This window comes from Chenopodium album, chromosome 27 (genome assembly GCF_948465745.1).
Source record: "Chenopodium album chromosome 27, dcCheAlbu1.1, whole genome shotgun sequence".
Lineage (NCBI taxonomy): Eukaryota > Viridiplantae > Streptophyta > Magnoliopsida > Caryophyllales > Amaranthaceae > Chenopodium > Chenopodium album.
Genome location: NC_137860.1, coordinates 2,942,816 through 2,964,115, shown reverse-complemented (window position 1 = coordinate 2,964,115; position 21,300 = coordinate 2,942,816). Strand labels below are relative to the sequence as shown.

The 21,300-nt window shown below is 34.3% G+C and overlaps 3 protein-coding genes across 4 annotated transcripts; 2 read left to right on the top strand and 1 right to left on the bottom strand.

Annotated features, from left to right (window-relative positions):
• Positions 1 to 1,147: 1,147 nt before the first annotated feature.
• LOC145620321 (scarecrow-like protein 21) lies at positions 1,148 to 4,975 on the top strand. 2 transcript variants are annotated; one of them, XM_081674966.1, is made up of 3 exons: positions 1,148 to 1,280; positions 2,962 to 3,292; positions 3,482 to 4,975. In XM_081674966.1, the coding sequence occupies exons 2-3, from the start codon at positions 3,160 to 3,162 to the stop codon at positions 4,774 to 4,776; spliced, it is 1,428 nt and encodes a 475-aa protein (XP_081531092.1). In that variant the 5' UTR covers positions 1,148 to 1,280; positions 2,962 to 3,159; the 3' UTR covers positions 4,777 to 4,975. The 2 variants fall into 2 exon arrangements, with proteins under 2 accessions (XP_081531092.1, XP_081531091.1); XM_081674965.1 differs by having other exon boundaries at positions 2,962 to 4,975.
• Positions 4,976 to 5,064: 89 nt separating this feature from the next.
• Positions 5,065 to 10,216, bottom strand: LOC145620350 (WRKY transcription factor SUSIBA2-like). Its single transcript, XM_081675013.1, has 6 exons — positions 10,036 to 10,216; positions 8,419 to 8,930; positions 8,170 to 8,332; positions 7,906 to 8,061; positions 5,782 to 6,306; positions 5,065 to 5,639 (listed from the first exon to the last, which is right to left on the bottom strand). Exons 2-6 carry the CDS (start codon positions 8,804 to 8,806, stop codon positions 5,513 to 5,515), a joined length of 1,359 nt encoding a protein of 452 aa, XP_081531139.1. The 5' UTR covers positions 8,807 to 8,930; positions 10,036 to 10,216; the 3' UTR covers positions 5,065 to 5,512.
• An 8,917-nt stretch (positions 10,217 to 19,133) lies between these two features.
• LOC145619020 (B3 domain-containing transcription factor VRN1-like) lies at positions 19,134 to 19,646 on the top strand. The gene is made up of 2 exons (XM_081673622.1): positions 19,134 to 19,196; positions 19,287 to 19,646. The coding sequence occupies exons 1-2, from the start codon at positions 19,134 to 19,136 to the stop codon at positions 19,644 to 19,646; spliced, it is 423 nt and encodes a 140-aa protein (XP_081529748.1).
• The last annotated feature ends 1,654 nt before the right edge of the window (positions 19,647 to 21,300 follow it).

The window sequence follows — 21,300 nt, the reverse complement described above, 5'->3', positions numbered from 1 at the left end:
TATTAGAGTCATCACCTTTAAAATCTTCACCCACCATCCCCACCTAAATGGTCTAGGTTTCCAATAAAACTCACTACCACTAACATCCTAGTGCCATGACAAGTTAGCACACCAAATTTGGACAAAGAAAGTAATTATTGCCATGTAACTTAAGTATTAGACTGTATTCTCTTCACATTAAAATAATTTTTTTAAAGATCTACTTTAATATGAATGTTTTAGATCGATTTCGATTGTAATTAGTCTTAATTAGTAAAAATTATCTAATCTTGTTTCCATGTAAAAGACTAATTTCATCTAAAAATAAAAAAATGGACTAAATGGAGCGTTAAGATTGAAGAAGCCTCAGTTTATCTTGGCAAAATCGTAAATAAATTATCAATTTTATCGAGTCGGTATGTCATTTTTGTAAATAAATCAACAATTATAGGTCCCATATTTGATAAAAAGTTGTTGATTTATTTACATTTTTATCATCTGATAAGCAAAATGTAGAAGATAAGCTTATATTTTCTCGTGAAGATTCATGTTAAACATCTAAACATGCCAGGTAAACAAAACAAAGAAAGTACGAGCAATAAGAATAGTGAAATGCTAAATGCCGCCATCCAAATTTATCGCCACCGCCATCATTTCGAGCAAACTGACAATCTTGCCTTTACTAAATCGGTTACTGTCCACGGTAATCGATTGCAGTGGAGCTCCGATTGACCCCCAATTCATTTTTCGTCGAGCCACCTCGATCACCATCCATTTCTTGTCGACTTTTTGCCGTCCTTGTGGCTATCCGGTGTAGAAGGTGGTGGTTGACACGGTTGTGGTTGATGAATTAATGTTTGCGAGAGAAAATGGGAAAAAAAAAGGTTAGTAAGAACAAGATTGTCAGTTTGCTTGTAATGATGGCGGTGGCGATAAATTTAGACGGCGGTATTTAACACCTTTAAGAATAAGGGTCTGTTCTCTTCTGATTATTTTCAGTTCAGTTCTTAATTTCCTTCTCACATAAAATATTCAGTTCAGTTTAGCTTAGTTCAGTCAATCAAAACAGACCTTAAGTCGAAGAGAACAATACTAACACAGGGTGAAGAGGGGCATTTTAGTAGTTATGTGAGAAACCAAGGGCAATATGGTTAGAAGGTAATATTATAATCCACACAGGTGCTATTCTTACTCATAGCACTCTGCAATTGCTGTCCCTCATCACCTCTCTCTTTTCCTCTGCTTCTCTCTCTTTTACTCTCTCTCTTTAAACAACTTATTCCTCTCTTCAACTAACCAAGGTATGTTTATGCAACATCTGATTATACAATTTCATACTACAAATGATATATTCTTCAAAATTCTGGGTTTCTTTTCAATTATTTTCTTACTTCCTTTGAGCTTATGTTTCATGCTTTGCAATGTTTTGACTATTAAAAAATATCAATTTTTTGTTGTGTAACTTACTGTTAAAAGTACAAAAATTTAAGTCCTGGTTTCAATGTTATCACACTCATCCTACTGTACTTGAATTATTTTATGTTAGTTTATATCCGAGGTTGATCAATCTCATACACACGAACAGTAAAACCCGCTAAAACTCTAAAAGGGTTGCTGTTAGATCTTGGGGTTATATTTTTGTTTTTTGTTCATATACTAAACTTTCTGCTTGAACATTTGTTTTGGAAGCTTACATCATCATAACATAATTTCACCAGCTTAGATCCTGATTCCTGAAATGTCAGTTTTTCTGTAGTATCAATAGTTGCAAAATTCTATGTACATTGACAAGAATTTGTCAATTTTTGTTTCTAGAATTCAGATAATTAAAGGGTATATAAAGAAACTAAAATGAAGTAGACATGTTAATTTTGATATTCTGATTCCATAATAATTTATGTAGAATTTCCACTTTTTGTACAAGAAATGGTTAATTTTTTAGGTTCTTTAAGTGGTGGATTCTCTTAGCCCCTTTAAAGATAAAGTTCAATGAAAAGAAATTATATACCAGGAAATTTTTTTTTTTCCTTTGGTTCAAATATTTCTAAGGCCAATTTTGACAACAACATAAAAGCTTTATTCCCAAAAGAATTGGTCGGCTTTAAGGTCAATTTTAAGTGTAACGAAAGTTTAGTCCGATTATTCTCTTGCTCGAGTGGACAATTCGATCATTTTCGATCATCGTAAGAATTGGACAAGGAAAGAATTTGGAAAGATTTTAGATGAGAGATAACCTGGCATTTCATAAGCAAATGGTTGGTAATAGCTAAATTTAGGTGCCTTTTTTTTCTAATTGTTTTTTGGATTTTTTCAAGAATTTTTGTTCTAGAATGGAGAATCCGAATTGTGCGTGTAAGATTGGTTGTTTAGTCATAGTAATACATGTTGTCTATCAACTTGACTTCAATGGAAAGAGAATACAGGACAAGGACATTTGAGGTTTAAGTCAAATTGACAGGGTTGTGAATAATGTTGGTCTATAGACTTTGTAATTGTATACTTTTGATTATAATTGTTACTTTTTGATACTTTGCTTTCTAGTCTTCCTTTGATTGAGTACCTCTTCTAGACATAACTTACTTGCAAGTTACTGTTTTTTTTTCTTCTAATTACCCCGTATCTATCAAATATTGATATGATGCTTTTAAGTAGTTAGAGTGTTGGACACCATTGAATCTGATTCCTCTTGTCCCAGATCAAATTCTTCTGTCCAACAAATGGAACATTAACAATATGAAAGACCACAGATTGGTATTGGGTAGGTGGGCGAGAGGGGGTGGAGGTAGGGGTTGTCTGTTCGAATTGACTAATTGGTGTTTCTGATTTTGACATGTTTGCATTGCTTTCTTCGTTCTCTATATGCTAACTTAAAGATGTATGAACTTTCCCCTTTCATATGTAATGATAGATTTCCTTAGGTTGATGTACAATTTTTTCCACTCTAGATGGATCATTAAAAATGTGTGTTTCTGTTCTCTGCAGGTTTCGATTACTTTCACAAGTATTCATGAATTTGAGTAGCTGGAAAGCAAGAGGTGCATTGGCGGATCAACCTGTTGACATCCAGCAGGATGAGGGCTTGAGTTTCTGAAATAAAATTTGTTGGTGAGAAATTTTGGTAAATTTTGTTTTTCTCACAAGGACAAGCAGTACATTTGTCTGGCAGTATTAAGCTCATCGATGTCGAACAGTTTGTATTATCAGCCTAAGAGAGAAGTTGATACACATTTCATGCTTCAGTGTCAGCCTTTGAATCCTCAACTCTATTCTAACCTCAACACTGAAAGTTATGCAACCTCGAAAACTTCCCCAGGTCAGTACAACACCCTGGAATTATCCTCTGGAATTGGCAGTTATATGATGCTTAGCTCTGCATCTACTCTTACCTTTGCATCCAGTGGAAGCCCTGGATCACTACTCGATTCCAGTTCATACCCGCCTGATCAACACTGCTCTCCTGATTACGCCAATAACTCACCTGTGAGTAACTCATGTGTTACAGATGATTGCAGTGACTTGAAGTGGAAGCTGAGGGAGTTGGAAAACGTGATGCTGGGACCTGATACTACTGATATAACAGATGGTTATAGCAGCATGATCATGAGCGGGTCCCATGTAACCCCATTAGAGATGGACAGCTGGGGTAAAGTGATTGAGATGCTCGCTTGCAAAGACGTGAAACAGGTTCTTGTTGCCTGTGCAAGAGCAGTTGTTGAGAATGATCAGTTGGTCGCCCAATGGCTGATGGATGAGCTGAGACAGATGGTATCAGTCTCGGGTAGTCCAATTCAAAGATTAGGAGCATACATGTTGGAAGGACTGGTGGCAAGGCAGGCCTCCTCAGGTAGCTCCATTTACAAAGCATTGAAGAGCAAAGAGCCTGCAAGTGCGGATCTATTATCTTACTTGCATATACTTTTTGAGGTCTGTCCATACATTAAGTTTGGCTACATGTCCGCGAATGGTGCCATTGCTGAAGCTATGAAAAATGAAAGGAGAGTCCATATCATTGATTTCCAAATAGGTCAAGGGACCCAATGGGTGACTCTTCTACAAGCTTTTGCAGCCCGGCCTGGTGGAGCCCCCCACATTCGGGTAACTGGAATTGATGACTCATATTCAGCATATGCCCGTGGAGGGGGGCTGAATATAGTTGGCCAGAGGCTTTCAAGGTTAGCTCAGGCATTCAAGGTTCCGTTTGAATTCCATGCTGTTGATATCTCAGGTTGTCGGGTTCAGTTGAAAGATCTTGGAATTCGACGTGGTGAGGCCTTGGCAGTGAATTTTGCTTTCATGCTGCATCATATGCCTGACGAAAGTGTAAGCACTGAGAATCACAGGGATCGGTTACTTAGGCTGGTTAAAGGCTTGAACCCAAAAGTAGTGACACTTGTAGAGCAAGAATGTAACACAAATACAGCTGCTTTCTTGCCACGTTTTCTTGAGACATTGGACTATTATATGGCAATGTTCGAGTCCATGGATGTGACTCTGCCAAGGGTTCATAAAGATCGAATTAATGTTGAGCAACACTGTTTAGCTAGGGATGTGGTTAATTTGATAGCTTGTGAGGGAGCCGAGAGGGTGGAGCGCCATGAACTACTTGGAAAGTGGAGATCGCGCTTCACAATGGCAGGGTTTAAGCCTTACCCTTTGAGCGTTTTGGTAAATAGCACAATAAAGACACTGCTGAAGAATTATTGTGATAGATATAGGTTAGAAGAAAGGGATGGAGCTCTTTATCTTGGGTGGATGAATAGAGATTTGGTTGCTTCTTGTGCTTGGCAATGTAGTTAGTTGCCTATTGATTTCTTTGCATAATATCTGAGGCCGAGAAATCATGTTGTAACTTGTACTCTTATGCATTTTCTTAATTAGTTTCTACTGCTTATTGAAGTTGCAGGTTTGCAACAGCAGCCCTTAAGCTCCCTTTTGTTTTTCCAATTTATGTTACATTATTTGTCTTGAAATAAAGAGTACTTTGGTAGTTTTAGAATGATTTCAAAGAATATTTAGGAAGGAAAAAAAAAAGACATTGAAAGATAAAAGAGTATTGTTGAAAAATTTGAGGATGAGACCTGAAAGTAACCAAAAAGTAATACTCGATTACTCGTATGACATCAAATGTTTACCTTGTTCAATCCAACCTTATAAAGAAAACTAGAAAATTGAATTGGTCCTTAATCTGGAAATCCAAAGCAATGGTCATTTCCATAATCAAACTATAGAGAGCTTACAAATTCATCCATTTGATACATATCCACAGGAAATACACTAAATACAATCAAATAGCACTTCCAACTTCCAACTATGAGACATTTTTTGAAGGGAAATCTATGATATTTTTATTCTCAATAATTAAATTAGACTCCTCAGGCTATGGCTGCCCCCCTTTGTCTAATTAGATTTATTTACAATGTTTATAACACCTCCAGAATACTCCCTCCACCTGCAGCATTTTCTATGTCAATGAATGCCATTGTCTACAACAATCCTCTATCAGCTATGACTTCAATCAGCGACAACAACGTGTTCAGCAGTTGACAGCTTCTGCATTAGGCCTTTGTAGTCCATTTGACTTTGCTTCAGCACGAGAGCTTTCAACTATTGCATCAGGTCTTTTTGCCTCAGTTGATGCCTTTTCTGGCTTCATATCAACGGTTGTATCAGGTTTTGTTGCCTCAGTTGATACAACATCCATATCAACTACTGTATCAGGTTTTTTTTGCCTCAGTTGATACTTCTGGTTTCTTATCAACAATTGTATCAGGTTTTTTTGCCTCAGTTGATACAACTTCTGATTTCCTATCAGCGATTGTATCAGAATTTTTTGCCTCAGATGATACAGCTTCTGGCTTCATATCAACGTGAATTGAAGCAAGTTTCTCTTGTTTGACCATCTGATCTTTATTATCAGTCTGATCAATTTCCTGCTTAGCAATTTGAGGATTATGTTCAGATCTCTCAGCTTTATGATTGGCTTCTTGCTCAATGGATCCAGTAACAGCATCTTCAGCCCTCACCACAATTGCTAGATTGTTTTCTTTTTCATTGGTAATAGGATCAACAGAATCACCTTTTTCGAGTTTACCTGTTATTGCAGCATCTTGAACTGCAACCCCTTCTTCTGACTTGGATTTACTCATGCCATTAGACTCCATCTCACCCATAGAAGCTCCAGGAGTCTGGGGAAGAATAGTCCTTATAGGAGGCATACTATGATCATGTTCACCCTCATACGTGGTGATAACTACTTTAGGATCATGCGAGGCCCTTTCAACGTGTTTCTTAACTGGGCAACCCGTAGTCGAGCATCGGTAGTAACTCCTAAATAATAACAGTCCAGAAAAATGTAAATGAGATTAAATCCAAAACACTACAAATATGAAAGAGGTGGTGAGTTAGAAAAAGAAAGAGCACTACATAATTAATTACATGAGATTCCCCAAAGTAACCCTTGTCAATTCAACTGTAGCTAAAGAGCAATACTAAAACTAAATGTGTTGCAACCAAAAGCATGACAAGAAATTACTAGAATGAAAATTCGGCAAAATTTGGCAAAGATTCTTAACAGAACTAAATAATATGACATTATAACCCGTTGATAAGTATTATAACAATAAAGTATTTACTAAGCTATGCCTTCTAAACTTATGACTAAATCATGGCTATACTTGACAAAGAATGCAATTTTACAGTTTTTATTTTTTGAAAGGAGCATAAATGAGAAGTTTCTCATCTTTTGCCTTCTCATCTTTTGCCTATGGATTGCAGCAGACTTAAATCAATTGTCTTTAAGACTTAAATGATATTTCTCAAACTGTTGTGAGATTATTGGCCAATTAATTGAATCCAGATACTAGGAATCTACCAGATGAACTCTTTGCCATTGTATGGGTGGATTTAAGACTAAGAGCCTCCTTGCAATGGTACAAATATGGCTGTACACATCAAACTTATTCCAACCAAATTGGAGCCTAGTACGAGGCAATAGGAAATTGTCTACACTCTATTTATACTATATACCACAAGGGCTAAGCAGAGGAAAGTGTCACAAATTTTACAGTAGGAAGAAACCGAAGTAACATAAGCAGATAGTAGAGCATTATTTACCAGATCTTGTATTGAAAACAAAGAAAAAGAGAGGAGGAAAAATATGTAGACAAGAGAAAAGGGTCAGATCAATAATTTATTTTGCGAAACAATGAAAAAAGGATCTAGATTTCCAAATCAGCACATGATGTTCCTAATTGCAACAGGATTCTTCAGAGCTAAGACTATAAATGAGGAGCATCAGAAAAAACGAGTAAGCTAGCTAGCTTATCAAAGTCAGATGCTTTCAATTTAAGATTAAACTGACCGCTTTATAAATATAAAGTACATATGATACCCACGTATATTTTAATTAGATATCTTGCCAGTTTATCTAAGATCTTCAGGAAAGCAAACTTAAAAGTTACTACTTAGAACGCCAAGTATTGAAAAATAGTCATAAGATTTCCCCTTCTCAGTATCCTCACAACTCTTTAAGAACAAAAGCATAGTAAAAGATGATAAAATATAAAAGCCCTGTGTAATAAGACCATGAAAACACTAGGACCTACATGGTTGTGATATATTGTACAGTAAAATGCAGTAGAGTTCATAACACTGTAGTACAAGATCATTGATCAGAAAAATTGCATATCATTTAATTATTTTCATTTCACAATCTTACTGCAATTGTGCATAAGAAAAATAATTGATAACAAGATCAACTTCATTGTTAAACTGACTGACTATATATCACCGTAATAAAAAAGATGTAGGAACTCTAATTTAGGTGACAATAGTAGGTATGATCAGTTCTTGATGTCTCATGTTTGTGTCTATCCTAAGACTCACAGGGATCATGTAGCTGTAAAGAGCATAGTATACAGTGTATACCTTGGGTTAGGGTTTCCCTTGACCATTTTCTGTCCATACTTCCGCCACCTGAACCCATCATTAACGATATCAACCTCACTAACTGTATGGACGACAATCCGTGCTTCATGGCTGGGTTTCTCTGCTGTGTTATCAACACCATCAATGCCTCTCTTCCTGTTTTGGTTCATGATTTTTTCAAAGCATAAATTGCTGACAAGTAAGAACAAACACAATTTGAACAACAAAAGCAAGCATAAAGATGAAACAGATGTTCCAACATACCGTCTCTTCAGGGTAAAGTTTTCACTATGATCATCCCTTGATTGACTTGATGGTGTGAGAGGTACAGGTGTAGCATCATCAGCCACCTTAACTATAGCATGCTCACATAATTCCACTTTCTGAAAATGACCAGTTGCACGGGCTTGCACATCTGATGGTTTACCTTCAGATTGGAGAATATGAAGAGGTAAGTTAAAAAAAGTTCACCAATTTTTAAGCTTAAGAAATTAAAGATTATATCCTTTTTACCTTCAACAGCAGCTGGTGGACAATCTGATATCTGTACTTTAACGGACAGAAGAGAGGGAACAGGTACTTGGGGATCAGAATGAGGTTTAGCATGCTCATGCTCTCCCAGGTAATTAATATCTGTGATCCGCCCATCCTGGGATCGCTCCACTTGTTTCTTCACCTGGCAGTTTGGATGTGAACATTTGTAATAACTTCTTATATATTCATTTCCTTTGACATTTTTCTGCCCATATTTTCTCCAATTATATCCATCTTCAGATGGTTTTTCAGGGACAATAGCTTCTCGATCAGTACTGGAAGCATTTATTGTAGAATCAGGGCTCAATCCCTGCCCCAATTTATCTTTAGGAGATATAACTACAGCGTTTTCCTCTTGTGTAACCATTGGGAAAATTTTAAAGAAGAAATTCAGCAAGTTGATCTTAAGGCATTCCAAACCAAGAATTTATGCTGTCTGTCAACAAACTGAATTGATCACTGAGATGGCTATCTTCTTGGACACTTACAAGCTGCACCATTTTACAATCATAATTCAGATTACACTCTCAGAAAATCAAGAATCCTATGCCAATACAATTCAGAAATTCAAAAATAATACATTTCTAAAAAAAGCTACTATATCAGAAATCGTGAATGTGGTGTGACAGCACAAAGTATGTTGAAAACAAGGACAAAAACCAAATAAGTTCAACATATGGATTCAGATGATGACAATTTTCCGATTTAACTGGCACACAATTGAAGTTGTCATCTACCCAGAAAGTCTAAGTGGTTCTAACATCCCAGCAAAGTCTAGAGAAGTGCAAGCATCCTAAACTACATTTTGCTGAATTTTAGCCAGACAATTTTGCAATCTTCCTTACAGAAAAGGTCATTTACTGAAGCAGTTGATATTTCACACAACCCTTGTCTTCAATCCTCATTGTCAAAAATCAAGTGTACACCTCTATCCATTATAGAACCGAGCATGTAATTCATTACATCCTAAACCCTGAACCACCTCGAAACATCTCAAAATCGCACTAAGCAACCCTTGTAGCTAATGCTGTATCCATTCAAAGCATCACATCTAAACTCCAAAGTCAAACAAAGAATACCCTCAGTTTCTGAGCAATTTCCTCTTCTCAAGTAATCACAAAAGTCACCTACCCAAAACTTTATTTCTTTTCTCAAGTAAAACCCCAGTTCATCCCATACATAGAATCAAAACCCATCATTCATCAAATCTTAATTCTCCCAATTTAGGCATAAATAATGAACATTTTTTTCAATAATTGGGGAAAAGGGGCAAATTCTCACACTTTACAAGCTGAATCATACAAATTTAAACTATAATTTCAACATTCATCAAAACAATAACAATCACTCCAATCTATAATTTGCCTTCCAAAATACATTAAACAATTAGCACCAAAAATTAATAGGGATTCCCAATTACAAAGAATTCATTTTTATTTCTAAAAATAAAAAACCCTTTATCCCCATAAACCCAATTTCATTGAAACAAACAACAAAAAAGTTACTAAATTAAGAAATAATATAAATTAAATTAGCACAAATTCCAAAAGCAATTAACTAATTAAACCCAAAACAATTAGTAAAATTAAAACTTACCCAACAACAAGAAGAATAAGCTGATGAAGAATTAACAAAAGAATTAAGATTTATATGAGAGAAAATCGAAGAAAAAATTCTGGGAATTTTGGGGAAAAAGAAGAAGAAGAAGAAGAGGGGGTCAAAGTTGAGGCAAAACCCTCGAGAGAAGTGTGATGATCAGAGGAGAGAGAAAATTGGTTTTTTCTACAATCAGGTGGATTCCATTTTTTTTAATTTTATTTTTTTATTGGGATCGGTGACAGATGTCAGGTTTGTATACCGTTTGATTATGGGTTGTCAAGTCAGAGGAGAAATCTGGACCGTTGGATTTGATTTGAGGAGAGAGAAAAGTGAAAAATGGCCACCATTTTTTTAGCTTTGCTTTTGAGTGTGTCAGCAACTGACGGCTGACCTGACCTTAGTGGTTGTTAGTGCATAACCCTTAACTTTTAAACTTTTTTTTTTTTTTACCAAAAATAAATAAATAAAGTAAAAAAAAAAATTAATCAATTTTTTTATAATAAATACAATAGAGGAATTTTTTTAAGAAAAGTTATATTCTCTAATTATCACTATATATTCGATTATTCCCCTCTTACAAAGTTACAAACAGGGTTTTGTGACTTGTATTCCTATTACCATTATATAAAGGTTTCACTCTAACAAAATTACAACTTTTATTCATCTCAACAAACTTTTTCTTTTTTTGAACTACTTTGTAAATAATTCGAGTAATAATAATTAAAAATAAATAAATAATTTGAGACAAACAATAAAGGAAATTGTTTAAAATATAGGAAGTTCTTGTGAGTTTTATTTACTAAATAAGAGTTAAGCATAAAAGTGGGTACTCAATTCTTCCTTTTTTCACCGTTTAGGTACTGAATTATTTTTACTTTGCTTTTGGGTACTGAGTTAAGAATTCCGGCCAAAAAAATTAAATCAGCCAAAGAATTCAGTACCTTGGGTTAAATAATTTAGTACCTTTGTTAAGAGCATGTGGGCCCCACCCGAATAAAAAAATCGCGGGTCACCCATTTCTTTCCCTTTCTTTTTCCTTTATTCCCCCTGTTATTCCCCCTTTATTCTTTCCAAATCAGGAAAACACTGTTGCGTCACTGTCGAAGAACAACGCGCACATTGGGCTCGATTCTGGGGAAAACTACACCTTTAGCCGCCATTTTTTTTTTGAGGTAAGCTCAATTTCTCATCGTTTTAGTTGTTATTTTGATATAAATTTTGGATTTTTTGCCCATTTGTTGATGATTGTTTCGACCTAGGGTTTTCGAAATTTTGGGGGTTTTTTTGAACTGATTGATGATGTAGAATGGCTGTGTTAAATTTGTTGCTTTGTTGTTGTTTGTTGTTGGATTAAGCTTGTGTTGTTATTGAATGTTAATTTCATGTTGTTTACATTGCGCAAGGGTTGGATTAGTTTTTATGTTTTCGCACTAACACAGGGGAGGTTTTGGTGAACTTGTGTATGTGTGATTGATGGTGTTGTGTGTGTTTTTGTTGTGCATTTGAAGTGCCTAACTTCAAAATATGGTAAATCTTCATGTTTAGCGAAGAATGGAGCAGGGAGGAGCTGAAAATGAAATTGATTGTGTTGAAGAAGGTGTAGCTCCCTGTTTGGGTGTTCAAACTGTGCAAACAGATTATGTCTTCCTGTTTTTGGTTTTTTTTTTTAATTGAAATTGAATCAGGGACAAATGGTTTTGGAAGAATTTTGTTGAGCAACAATGGTGATTCTGCCAGGTTCATGACCTTATAAATAAAGAAAATAACGGCTAGTTTCTTAGTCAAATTTAATGCATTTTTTTTTTAAGAAATATTAATTTTTTAATTAGGTATGGTTAGTGATGAGTTAGTGGTGAGTTAGTTCACCAGAAAAACACTTTGAGTACCCAAAAGCAAAGTAAAAAAAATTGAGTACCTAAATGGTGAAAAAAGCAAGAATTGAGTACCTAATTGTACTCTTAACTCACTAAATAAAGGTATTGTTTGGAAATTTCTATATAGTTAATCAATATACATATGAATTTTTTTTTTAAAAAAACATATACATATGATCTCGTTAAAAAGAAAATAAAAGAATGAAAAAAAATAAAAATTATTTCAATATATGACGTAAAATTTAGAAATAGAATTCTTTAATTTTTATATTCGTATTTTTTTTTTATTGAATTCCACACACTTGCATAATCTTTCAAGCTCTATATAAAAATTAATGTTGTTTTATGTCGTCCTTAAATAATTAACCGTATGTCTCCTAATTACTTCCCCTACTTCTTTGTTGTCCGACTCTAATCACAAGTCCCAAATCCGAGTCCACTACAAACAGTAGTGAAGACAGGACGGCAACGGTAACCGGCAACAACAGCCGGCAGTGGTTAACGACTCAACGTGGATGAGTTGATGTTCACAAAGCCACGATTAAAACCAAAGAATGTTAGACAAAACAATTTTCTTAGTCAACTACTTTCAATGCTTCTGAACTCGCTCTTTGCTTAAATAACCCAACACGTACTAACAAAGTCCACATTATGTGGCCAAGTCCAATTTGTTACCATGCTGCCAAACTGGACCCTAATTTCTTAATAAAAAAGTACCAACTAATTCGTAATTAAAAATCTTAGGGTTAATTAAATTTTTTAAAAAAATCTTAGGGTTTTTCCTTTGTCTCACCAATTTTCTTCTCTGTCTCTGTTTCTGTATCTCTCTTTCTCAGGTATAATTTTTGATTCACTTTGAAATAATTATCAAGTCGATTGTAGCATATGTTTGATGAATAGTTTCATGTTTTTCTGTATTCGACGGTTGTTTTGATATGAAACTATGGATTATAAAATTAATTCTCTAGTTGACTGAATTTTATTTTATGTAATCCATAATCTAGCTAGAAAAACATGATAAGTGACTAAGTGAGTGATGTTTATGTTTGATGTTAATTTAAATTTTACGTGATTTAATAATAATCTAGAAAAAATGACAATATGATATGTTTAGTTGTGTTAGTGTTATGATTAGGGAAAAAAAGTTGGGACGAAATAATTAAGATATTTCGGGATATTATTTGATATTGACAATACGAAGTATAATTTAGTTAACTTCCTCATATTCTAGGTTATCGATCTTTTATTCTAGGGCTAGAAGGATGTAACACTGTATATTTTTCATTGTGATTAATGAGAAGGCAAGCCACATAATTATCTTTTCCTCTCTAATTTGTCCCACCAAGCCTGCAAGCCACTGCTTTCAAGGTTTTTCTTTCACTGCTTAATTTATTCTTGTTTTTTTTATATAAATATTTGGTTATAATTGAAATTGATGATTAATTTGAGGTGGGTTTTGTTATCATTTTGATTTTGGAAATTTGCATCGATTTTATGCTCAAGCTATTTAATTGGGAGGCTTTTATTGATTATTCAGAGATATTTGGGATAAATTTGTTACCCAATTAACACAATTTCTTGATGAAGGAAGACTATTCAATGGCTACAATAAAATTGTAGCTATTGTAATTAGTTCTAATCTTGACCCTTTATTTTTAATGTTCAATCTTGTTCATTCATCGATTGACTTAAATTTTTAATAAGAAATGGAGGACAAAAAAAAAAAAAAAAAAAAAAAAAAAACAGTTATGCAGTTTCCGAAACAAAAAACTGAACTTTGCCGTCATTAATGCATATACTGGCAATTTCTAAGTTTCAAGAAATCTCCCATCTCCATTAAAAAATCAACATTTGATTATACTAGTTTATTAACAATAAACCCAATCTACGGCATTATATACGAAGTATATTACAAGGTCCATAGATTTTGCATCAAATTTATCAAACAATGAATCATCCTCTATAAAAGAAAACCAGAAAAATCGAGGATTAAGGAAGATGATGAAAAATTGTGAGATTTATCTCTAATTTTCAAGAAAACAATCAATTGGCATTAAAGATAAAAAAATATTAATCATCAATAAGATAAATTAGAAATTTCATCCTTAGACCAAATTTTGAAGTACTCTGTAATAAAAAAGCTGAATTATTTTTATCTATTTTTTTTTTTTTTTATAAGATGTATTTTAAAATAACTAAATTGATGGATATGATGAATTTAATTAATTGGAGGGTTGTGATTCACTCAGTTACAATGGCCACAATTTTATTGTAGCCATTTGAAAACTGTCCCTTGATGAATTATTTCTGAAATTCGAATTATAAGTCATTTTCTGTGAAATTTAGAGTTTTGAGTTTTGACTATCAGTGATTGCCAATTTGTCATAGTTTGTATTAATCTCTATATTTTATATGTTTGTAATGTGTTATTTGTAGTAATATCAGCTTATAAGATGGATTTTTTAACTACTACGTGGTTATAATATGAATTTTTGTGTCCTATTTGTTGGATTGAAATCAATTTGGTTGTAATATATACATTTTTGTTCATATGTTGGACCCGAAATTTTTGTACTTTCACGGGTAAATAAGGTGATTAATAATTCATGGGGACTCACAGGCTCGGAAATTCTTGATCCGCCCCTGTCAAGAGCACGTTGAATTTATCATGGCCGAGGACGATAAAACACCACTGCCACCGCCACCGCCACCGCCACCGCCACCCCCAGCTAAAACTGAACCCAATGGTCCCCGTATTAAGCAGCTTCGGTCGTTGCTAGCTAAGTGTGAGCAGACCAAGTCAATGCAGGTTTCCGTCTACTATGGGAAATTACAAGCTATATGGCATGAGCTCGACCACCTTGAGCCTTTAATTTCTTGTGCGTGTTGCTCTTCATGTACAGCGGGTCAGCTTCATGAACAACGGAGAGAACAATCTCGTCTTCATGATTTTTTAATGGGATTGTATTCTGGTATTTATTCTTCTCTCCGCACTAATATTTTATCGCAGGATCCGTTGCCTAGCCTCGATAGGGCTTATCAGCTCGTGGTGCAACACGAGTGTGTTCACAAGGCTATCGAGGAATCCTCGATTGAAAGAAAGATTCTAGTGCGCTCAATAAAGGATATTGACGACAAGGTACAATGTCAAAACGAAGACAATGGTAATATGATTGAAAAAACCGTTAGACGAGACGAATTCCACTTAGTTGATCTGAAGCTTGACAAAATATATTATAATTGTTTACCTTCACTGCGAAGTGCTGGGGGGGTTGGTGAAATGGTGGCTGCGGGTCAGTCCATCTTCATCTTTGGTGGGAATAATATATCATCATCATCCGATTCTGAATTTCATTATTACATGGGCGCGTCTCACTTACATTTTGGTTCCATTAATTCGATGACAGATGATAGTCGTGTTGGTGGTGTTGGGACATGGGGCTCAGCGCCGGTCAATGATCTATCTCAATTCATCTACACCTGCCTTAATGGGGTTGTATACTGCATTCGATATTTCGAGCCTGTTCCAATGTTTCTTGATGTCGATAATGGCTCCTGGAAGACTCTTGGCACTTTGCCTTCCGAACTGGTGAACTGTGTTACATATATGCCAGTCATTCCTGACCCTACCAACAATCGCATTCTAATTTACATACATGACAACAAGCTTTCCTCGAATTCCCTCTATGCCTTTTATCCTCCAACTCATCTTAGTGCTGGTACATGGGAATGTCTAGACTCCAATTTCAATGTTTGGAGCAGTGTTCTGGATGCTGTACTTGTTGATGGTGTCCTCTATCTTCATTTCCGTAAACTTCCTAATCTTGTTGAAGCATACGAGGTTGCCACTGGGAAGTGGCTAGACGTGCAGTGGTCCACTCGGGTTATTGAAGAAGATTTCTCTGTCGATGATTGTACCTTCGACTTTGATTCGTTGTTTTGTCTAGATGACACCAACAAAATCTTATGCTTGGCCGTTTTCTCCCCTGTAATCCCACGTGGTGATGAATGTGATTTAACCTTACCTATGAAGACCACTCTTCTGTTCTTCAAGTTTAAAGCGGAGCGTTGTGGTTCAACCATAACCCTCACTCCCCTTTATACTCGCTCATATATAATTCCAACCACTTACCAAGTGCTCGCCTTCCTCCCGCTTTAGTGATGAGTACCCTCATCTCTCTTGTAGGCATAAATTGATTGTTTCTTTTCATATTGTTGACCTTTTGCTGTTGCATTGTTATGTTCATTGTTGCTAAAAGGTGATTGTACATGCTCAATAATTTAATTTGAAGATCTGTTTAATTTTTTTTGTATTCTTGTTAATTTTTCATAGAAATTCGAAATTATGCCAATTGTTTTTAACTGATATGTAGCTCCTAAAACTTCCTGATGCAATTACAGTACGTGTTTTTGCTCAATTCTCATTTTAAAATTAAAAAAAATAGAGTATTTATTGCTGAACAGATTGGATATAATCTTAGGCTCATAGATATATCAATTGGAATCAGTGAGTTCGCTTCAAATTTAGATCATCATCTTCCTGTTAGTTCAGGAAGAGGTATAGCTTGATCTTTTTTTTCCTTGGTATTTATGTTTGTTTTGTATGTTGGTTTAAATTGATGGATTATTTTGTTATACAGTAAGGAGACAAAACTACAAAAGAGGGTAATGAATATTCTAGTATAGGTCAATGTACCTTAATCAGAGGGTAATGAATAACTAAGGTAACTATTATACGGATCGGAGTACCATATTTCACTTAATGAATAGCACTTCATTATTTGACGAGCTAGGAGTAAAAATTAGATCAAGTTAGAATTTAAATAAGACAGGCTCGACTTTTTTTTTTTTTTTTTTTTTGGATTGATTTCTTATATCTTGATGGGATATAGATTGAATCAAACCAAATAATTGATACATCTAATTCAAATATAATCCATTTTGAATGGGTCCAACTGAAGTATCAAACTACTTAACGGGCACCTTTTACATGTCAAGCCGTCAAACCAATATACGAATGGTACGTAAATGGCTAACTTAGTAGGTTTGTGGGCTACTTAATCAATTATAGAAGTATATATGCTTTTAGGATGAAAACTCACTTAAAGTATATGTGAGTCATTTTAGCTCCTAGTGGGCCTTGACCTAAGGCCCAACAATCAATATTACATGTAGGCTAAGATTAGATTGCCTAAATTGAGCTAGTGTTGTAGAGTGTAGCATGTCTAAAGTCACAAATGTAGCAACTAGCAAGTGAGGAATTCCTAGATGTAGCAAGTGATCGATCAGGCCGAATTCAAGGGAGTGGTAATTGTGCATTTGGATCGCGATCTTGTGTGATCATACATGTTAAGGAGGGTATGGAAATTTAACGAAACCATTTACCCTAGAGAGATTTGGGATAGCAAATACAACCTTAATTAGGTCTCATTATGGCTTCATTGGGCTTAAACACAATCCAACTCATAAGTGTAGAGTGGTGTGCTTTATGGCATGGGTGTAAGCCTTTAGAGGTGATAATGTGATATTGTATGGTACGATGCATGTTTTTGAAAGATGAGTATGTAGAGCCTACTTGATGTACATACACAGATACGTGCGTGGTAGAAAAGTTATGTTGAACATGCCTATAGTATGAAATTGAACATATTGGTTACTTGGTGTGGCTCAAACACACTATGACGCAATACATATATGAAAGGGTCGGAGAGATTGTTGAGAGAGTTTCTCATGTCAATGTGAATAACAATTGTGTCGCGTCACATTAAAGGAGTGGTAAATGCATGTTAGATAACAATTATCAAGCTAAGGATCAGATATTATATAGAGACTTTCAATATTATTGTATATATATAGATATTATATAGTTAAAATTTCCCTTGCATTTCCCTTGCTTCCAAGATGTCATTTAAGGTTTGCCATTATATTTTAGACGATGATAAACACATGATTTTTATTTATTTATTTATTTATTTTTTTAAAATGTCTGACATTCTCGATCTTTTCCTTGAAGGATGAAAAGATTGAGTTTTATACAAATCATCAAGTATATACAATAAAATGTTGCCTAATTTCAATCAATTGTATTTTTTGTAAAAGGCCAATTAATCTAAAAATTCATGCATTGTTCATTATCAACAAGTAGTTACGTATACATATGTGGTACAATACACACTTCGTTCTTATCATCTAAAAATTCATGCATTGTTCATTATCAATAACTAGTTACTCCATTTGAGTTTGCCTAGTTGCAAGAATTGAAGACAATAATGATACTATACATAGTAATATATACTTGAGATTTGAAGGGTTGTTGAATTTAAGTTAAGAAAGAGTTGGTTGGAAGAATTAAAACTTGAGATATGATGATGATATTCAAAGTACGTTAATAATGGATATGTCATAAAAATGGATGTTTGTGATTGAATATTAGCAAACTTTAAAAGTTGACAGGTTTTATATGCAAATTTTATTTTTTATTTTTATTTTTAATCATAATTTGCTGCTTCTGTTTTTTTCGTCTTTTTATTTTATTTTTATATATTTTTATTTATTTTTTCTAATTCATAAGAATGGATATTAAGGTTTTTTAGTATTTTTATTAAGGTTTTTCTAAAATAAAACCGATTTATTATTACTGGAATTATTTTTCTTTTTTATATTAATAGAATAATAACTTTATACTACCCAAATTGACTTAACAACTAATTAATTAAACATTTCCATGTCTAGGAGAACCATGCAAATTTTAGTGCTCAAAAAAGGAAAAAAAAAAAAAAAAAAAAACAAACAAACTGTATGTTGGTGCAACCCTTTTTTGTTCAATTCATTACATTTATAATTTTAAATGTTGTCATTTATAAATTTTATGTGTACCCGAATGTAAGATTTTGTAATTTTCTAGTATTTGGAAATACATGATCGATATAATCCAATTTTTCCTTCTTATCCGATCTGACATTTATAGTCTCACGTACTTCAAACATTTATTTGTTTCGATCACATCCCTTGGTCACCCAACATGGAGTTATAGATGTACCGTGTCCTTTATTAGTAATAGTTAGTCTCTGAATACATTGCTATTTTTAATATAACTATATATATAACTAATATAACTATATAAGCTCATCAAACCACGCTAACACCATAACTTGAGAGCGTCGATCAAATACATACTAGAGCTACATTCGTCTTCGATTGCCACACGGTGCAAATTCAACAATGGATAAAGAAATGCACTTCTACAAAATTATGATTTCTCCTTCAACTCAAAGAAACAAACTAGTAAGTTCTTTCATGCATCTTTCGTAGTCACAATTTTTTTAAATTTGTATTGATCGCGTAATTTAATTTTGTAATCTTGTTTATGGGCAGAGAATACCGGAAGAATATGTGAAGAAAAATGGAGGTCGATTTGCGTTTGATTACGTGAGGCTAAGAGTTGGCAAAGATGGTAGGGTTTGGAGAGTCGAGGTTTATAAGGAAAATGGACAAGTTTGGCTAACACAAGGTTGGGAAAGGGTTGTGATGAACTACTCAATCAAACGCGGCGATTTTCTTTTGTTCAAGTATGATAAACGCGATTCTATGTTTCAACTCAACATTTTTGATACGACCGGTTTTGAAATCGAGTATGATCATCAACAAGTCGAACAAATTTCGTCGGCATCCGAAGAGGAAGAGATGGATCTAGATGATGGTGACGACCTTTCTTTTTCAGATATATCTATCTAGCTAATTATACAAATTAATTTTCTATGATGGAGTTACTTTAATTTGTTGTTTGGCTACGTACTACTTGAGTTTTTGCATATATTTTGGTAAATGATTAGAGATTTGATTAATGGGAGAGGAAAATAAATTAAACTAGGAAGTTAAAATACAAAAATAGTAAAATTAAATGTGTAACCTTATTGATTGGTATCGTTGAATTAAAGTAGGTAGCTAAATTGATGACTTAAATCTTTATTATATGTTAATTTGGTTTAGAATTAGCTAGACAATTACTTTTACGTAGAAGCAATCTAATCAAAGATAAAATTACATGTGTACATGCTTAAAATCATTTGAGTACATATTTAATTTTATGTCAGAAACTACCTATTAAAAACATTTTTTTGCGAGAAACTACCTAATAAAAAAAATGTTGTAAGAAACTACCTATTAAAATGAAAATGTTGTAACAGAGTACTCATTACCGGATTTTCACCCGTTAACTAATTTCTCCGGCGTTTACCACCCACACGCCGGTCACGTAACATTTTAAAACCTTTTTTCATGCCCCACCAGCAGTGCTACCTTCCTCACCACCTCCCGGCCACCACACCACCCCAAACCCACCTCAAAACACCCCCAAATCCACCCTCTCGCATCCCCAAAAGCAACACAAGCCCTAACTCTTTCGCAATTCCTCACCGCACCACGACACTCCCCTCTATTCCTCCTGACGCCACCTAATAGCACTGGCACACAACTCTTCCTCACCATACCTTAAGATCCATAGCCACCAACAAATTAAACAACAGCCACACGTACTAAGTCGCCATTCCAACGACGCTAAACCCAACAACAATAAAGCAACAACGAAGCAACCCACGACATTAATCCAACCAATTTTAACTCACAAAATTAGCCCAAATTAAGAAACCCAAAACGCATATTGTCAAAGGGAAGTAGGGGAAAGGAAAATGACACAAGCTAGGGAAGCAAAGGATGGATAAATTGATGGATATAAGGATTAATGTTGATGTTAGGCACCAAATTGGGGAAAAAAAAGGTGAGAATTTGGTTAATTCATAATCATGTGACCCGCCGAGGGTGGTCAATGCCGGAGAAATTAGTCAATGATAGAAATCTGGCGAAAGAAATTTTATTACAACATTTATTATATTAATAGGTAGTTTTTTACAACATTTTTATTTTAATAGGTAGTTTCTTACAACATTTTTTTTATTAGGTAGTTTCTCGCAAAAAAATGCTTTTAATAGGTAGTTTCTGACAAAATGTCCTTAATTTATCAAATATATATAGTTGTAATTTAGTCGACTCTTGCTTATGCTTTGCATGAAATTGTATCCTTTTAATTAAATATATAGTTGTAATTAAACTTGTAATTAACTATAATTATTAGGCGTGCATGTGATTTAATTAAAGTGGGTTACATACTAACCAATATCTTTAATTTTTTTCATGTATAAAGAGGATGATGATGTTGTTGCAGTCCACGAGCCCATTGATCAGACAGATATTGAAAGTAGGCTCGAAGCTTACAAAACTAAAAATCCTCATTTCAAAGTTATTATGCAACCTGGCCATGTCTCTAATGCATTTCGATACGTAAGCTCATACTTCTTCGATTAATTACTAATAGAGTATTAAATATATTCCT

Excerpts from the sequence above, each read along its gene's own strand:
- LOC145620350 (XM_081675013.1), bottom strand. The coding sequence starts at position 8,806 with ATGGTTACACAAGAGGAAAACGCTGTAGTTATATCTCCTAAAGATAAA. Across the intron at positions 8,333-8,418 it reads TCCACCAGCTGCTGTTGAAG|GTAAACCATCAGATGTGCAA; the intron begins GTAAAAAGGATA and ends TCCAATCTGAAG. Across the intron at positions 6,307-7,905 it reads AAGGGAAACCCTAACCCAAG|GAGTTACTACCGATGCTCGA; the intron begins GTATACACTGTA and ends GTTATTATTTAG.
- LOC145619020 (XM_081673622.1), top strand. The coding sequence starts at position 19,134 with ATGGATAAAGAAATGCACTTCTACAAAATTATGATTTCTCCTTCAACT. Across the intron at positions 19,197-19,286 it reads CAACTCAAAGAAACAAACTA|AGAATACCGGAAGAATATGT; the intron begins GTAAGTTCTTTC and ends GTTTATGGGCAG.
- LOC145620321 (XM_081674965.1), top strand. The coding sequence starts at position 3,160 with ATGTCGAACAGTTTGTATTATCAGCCTAAGAGAGAAGTTGATACACAT.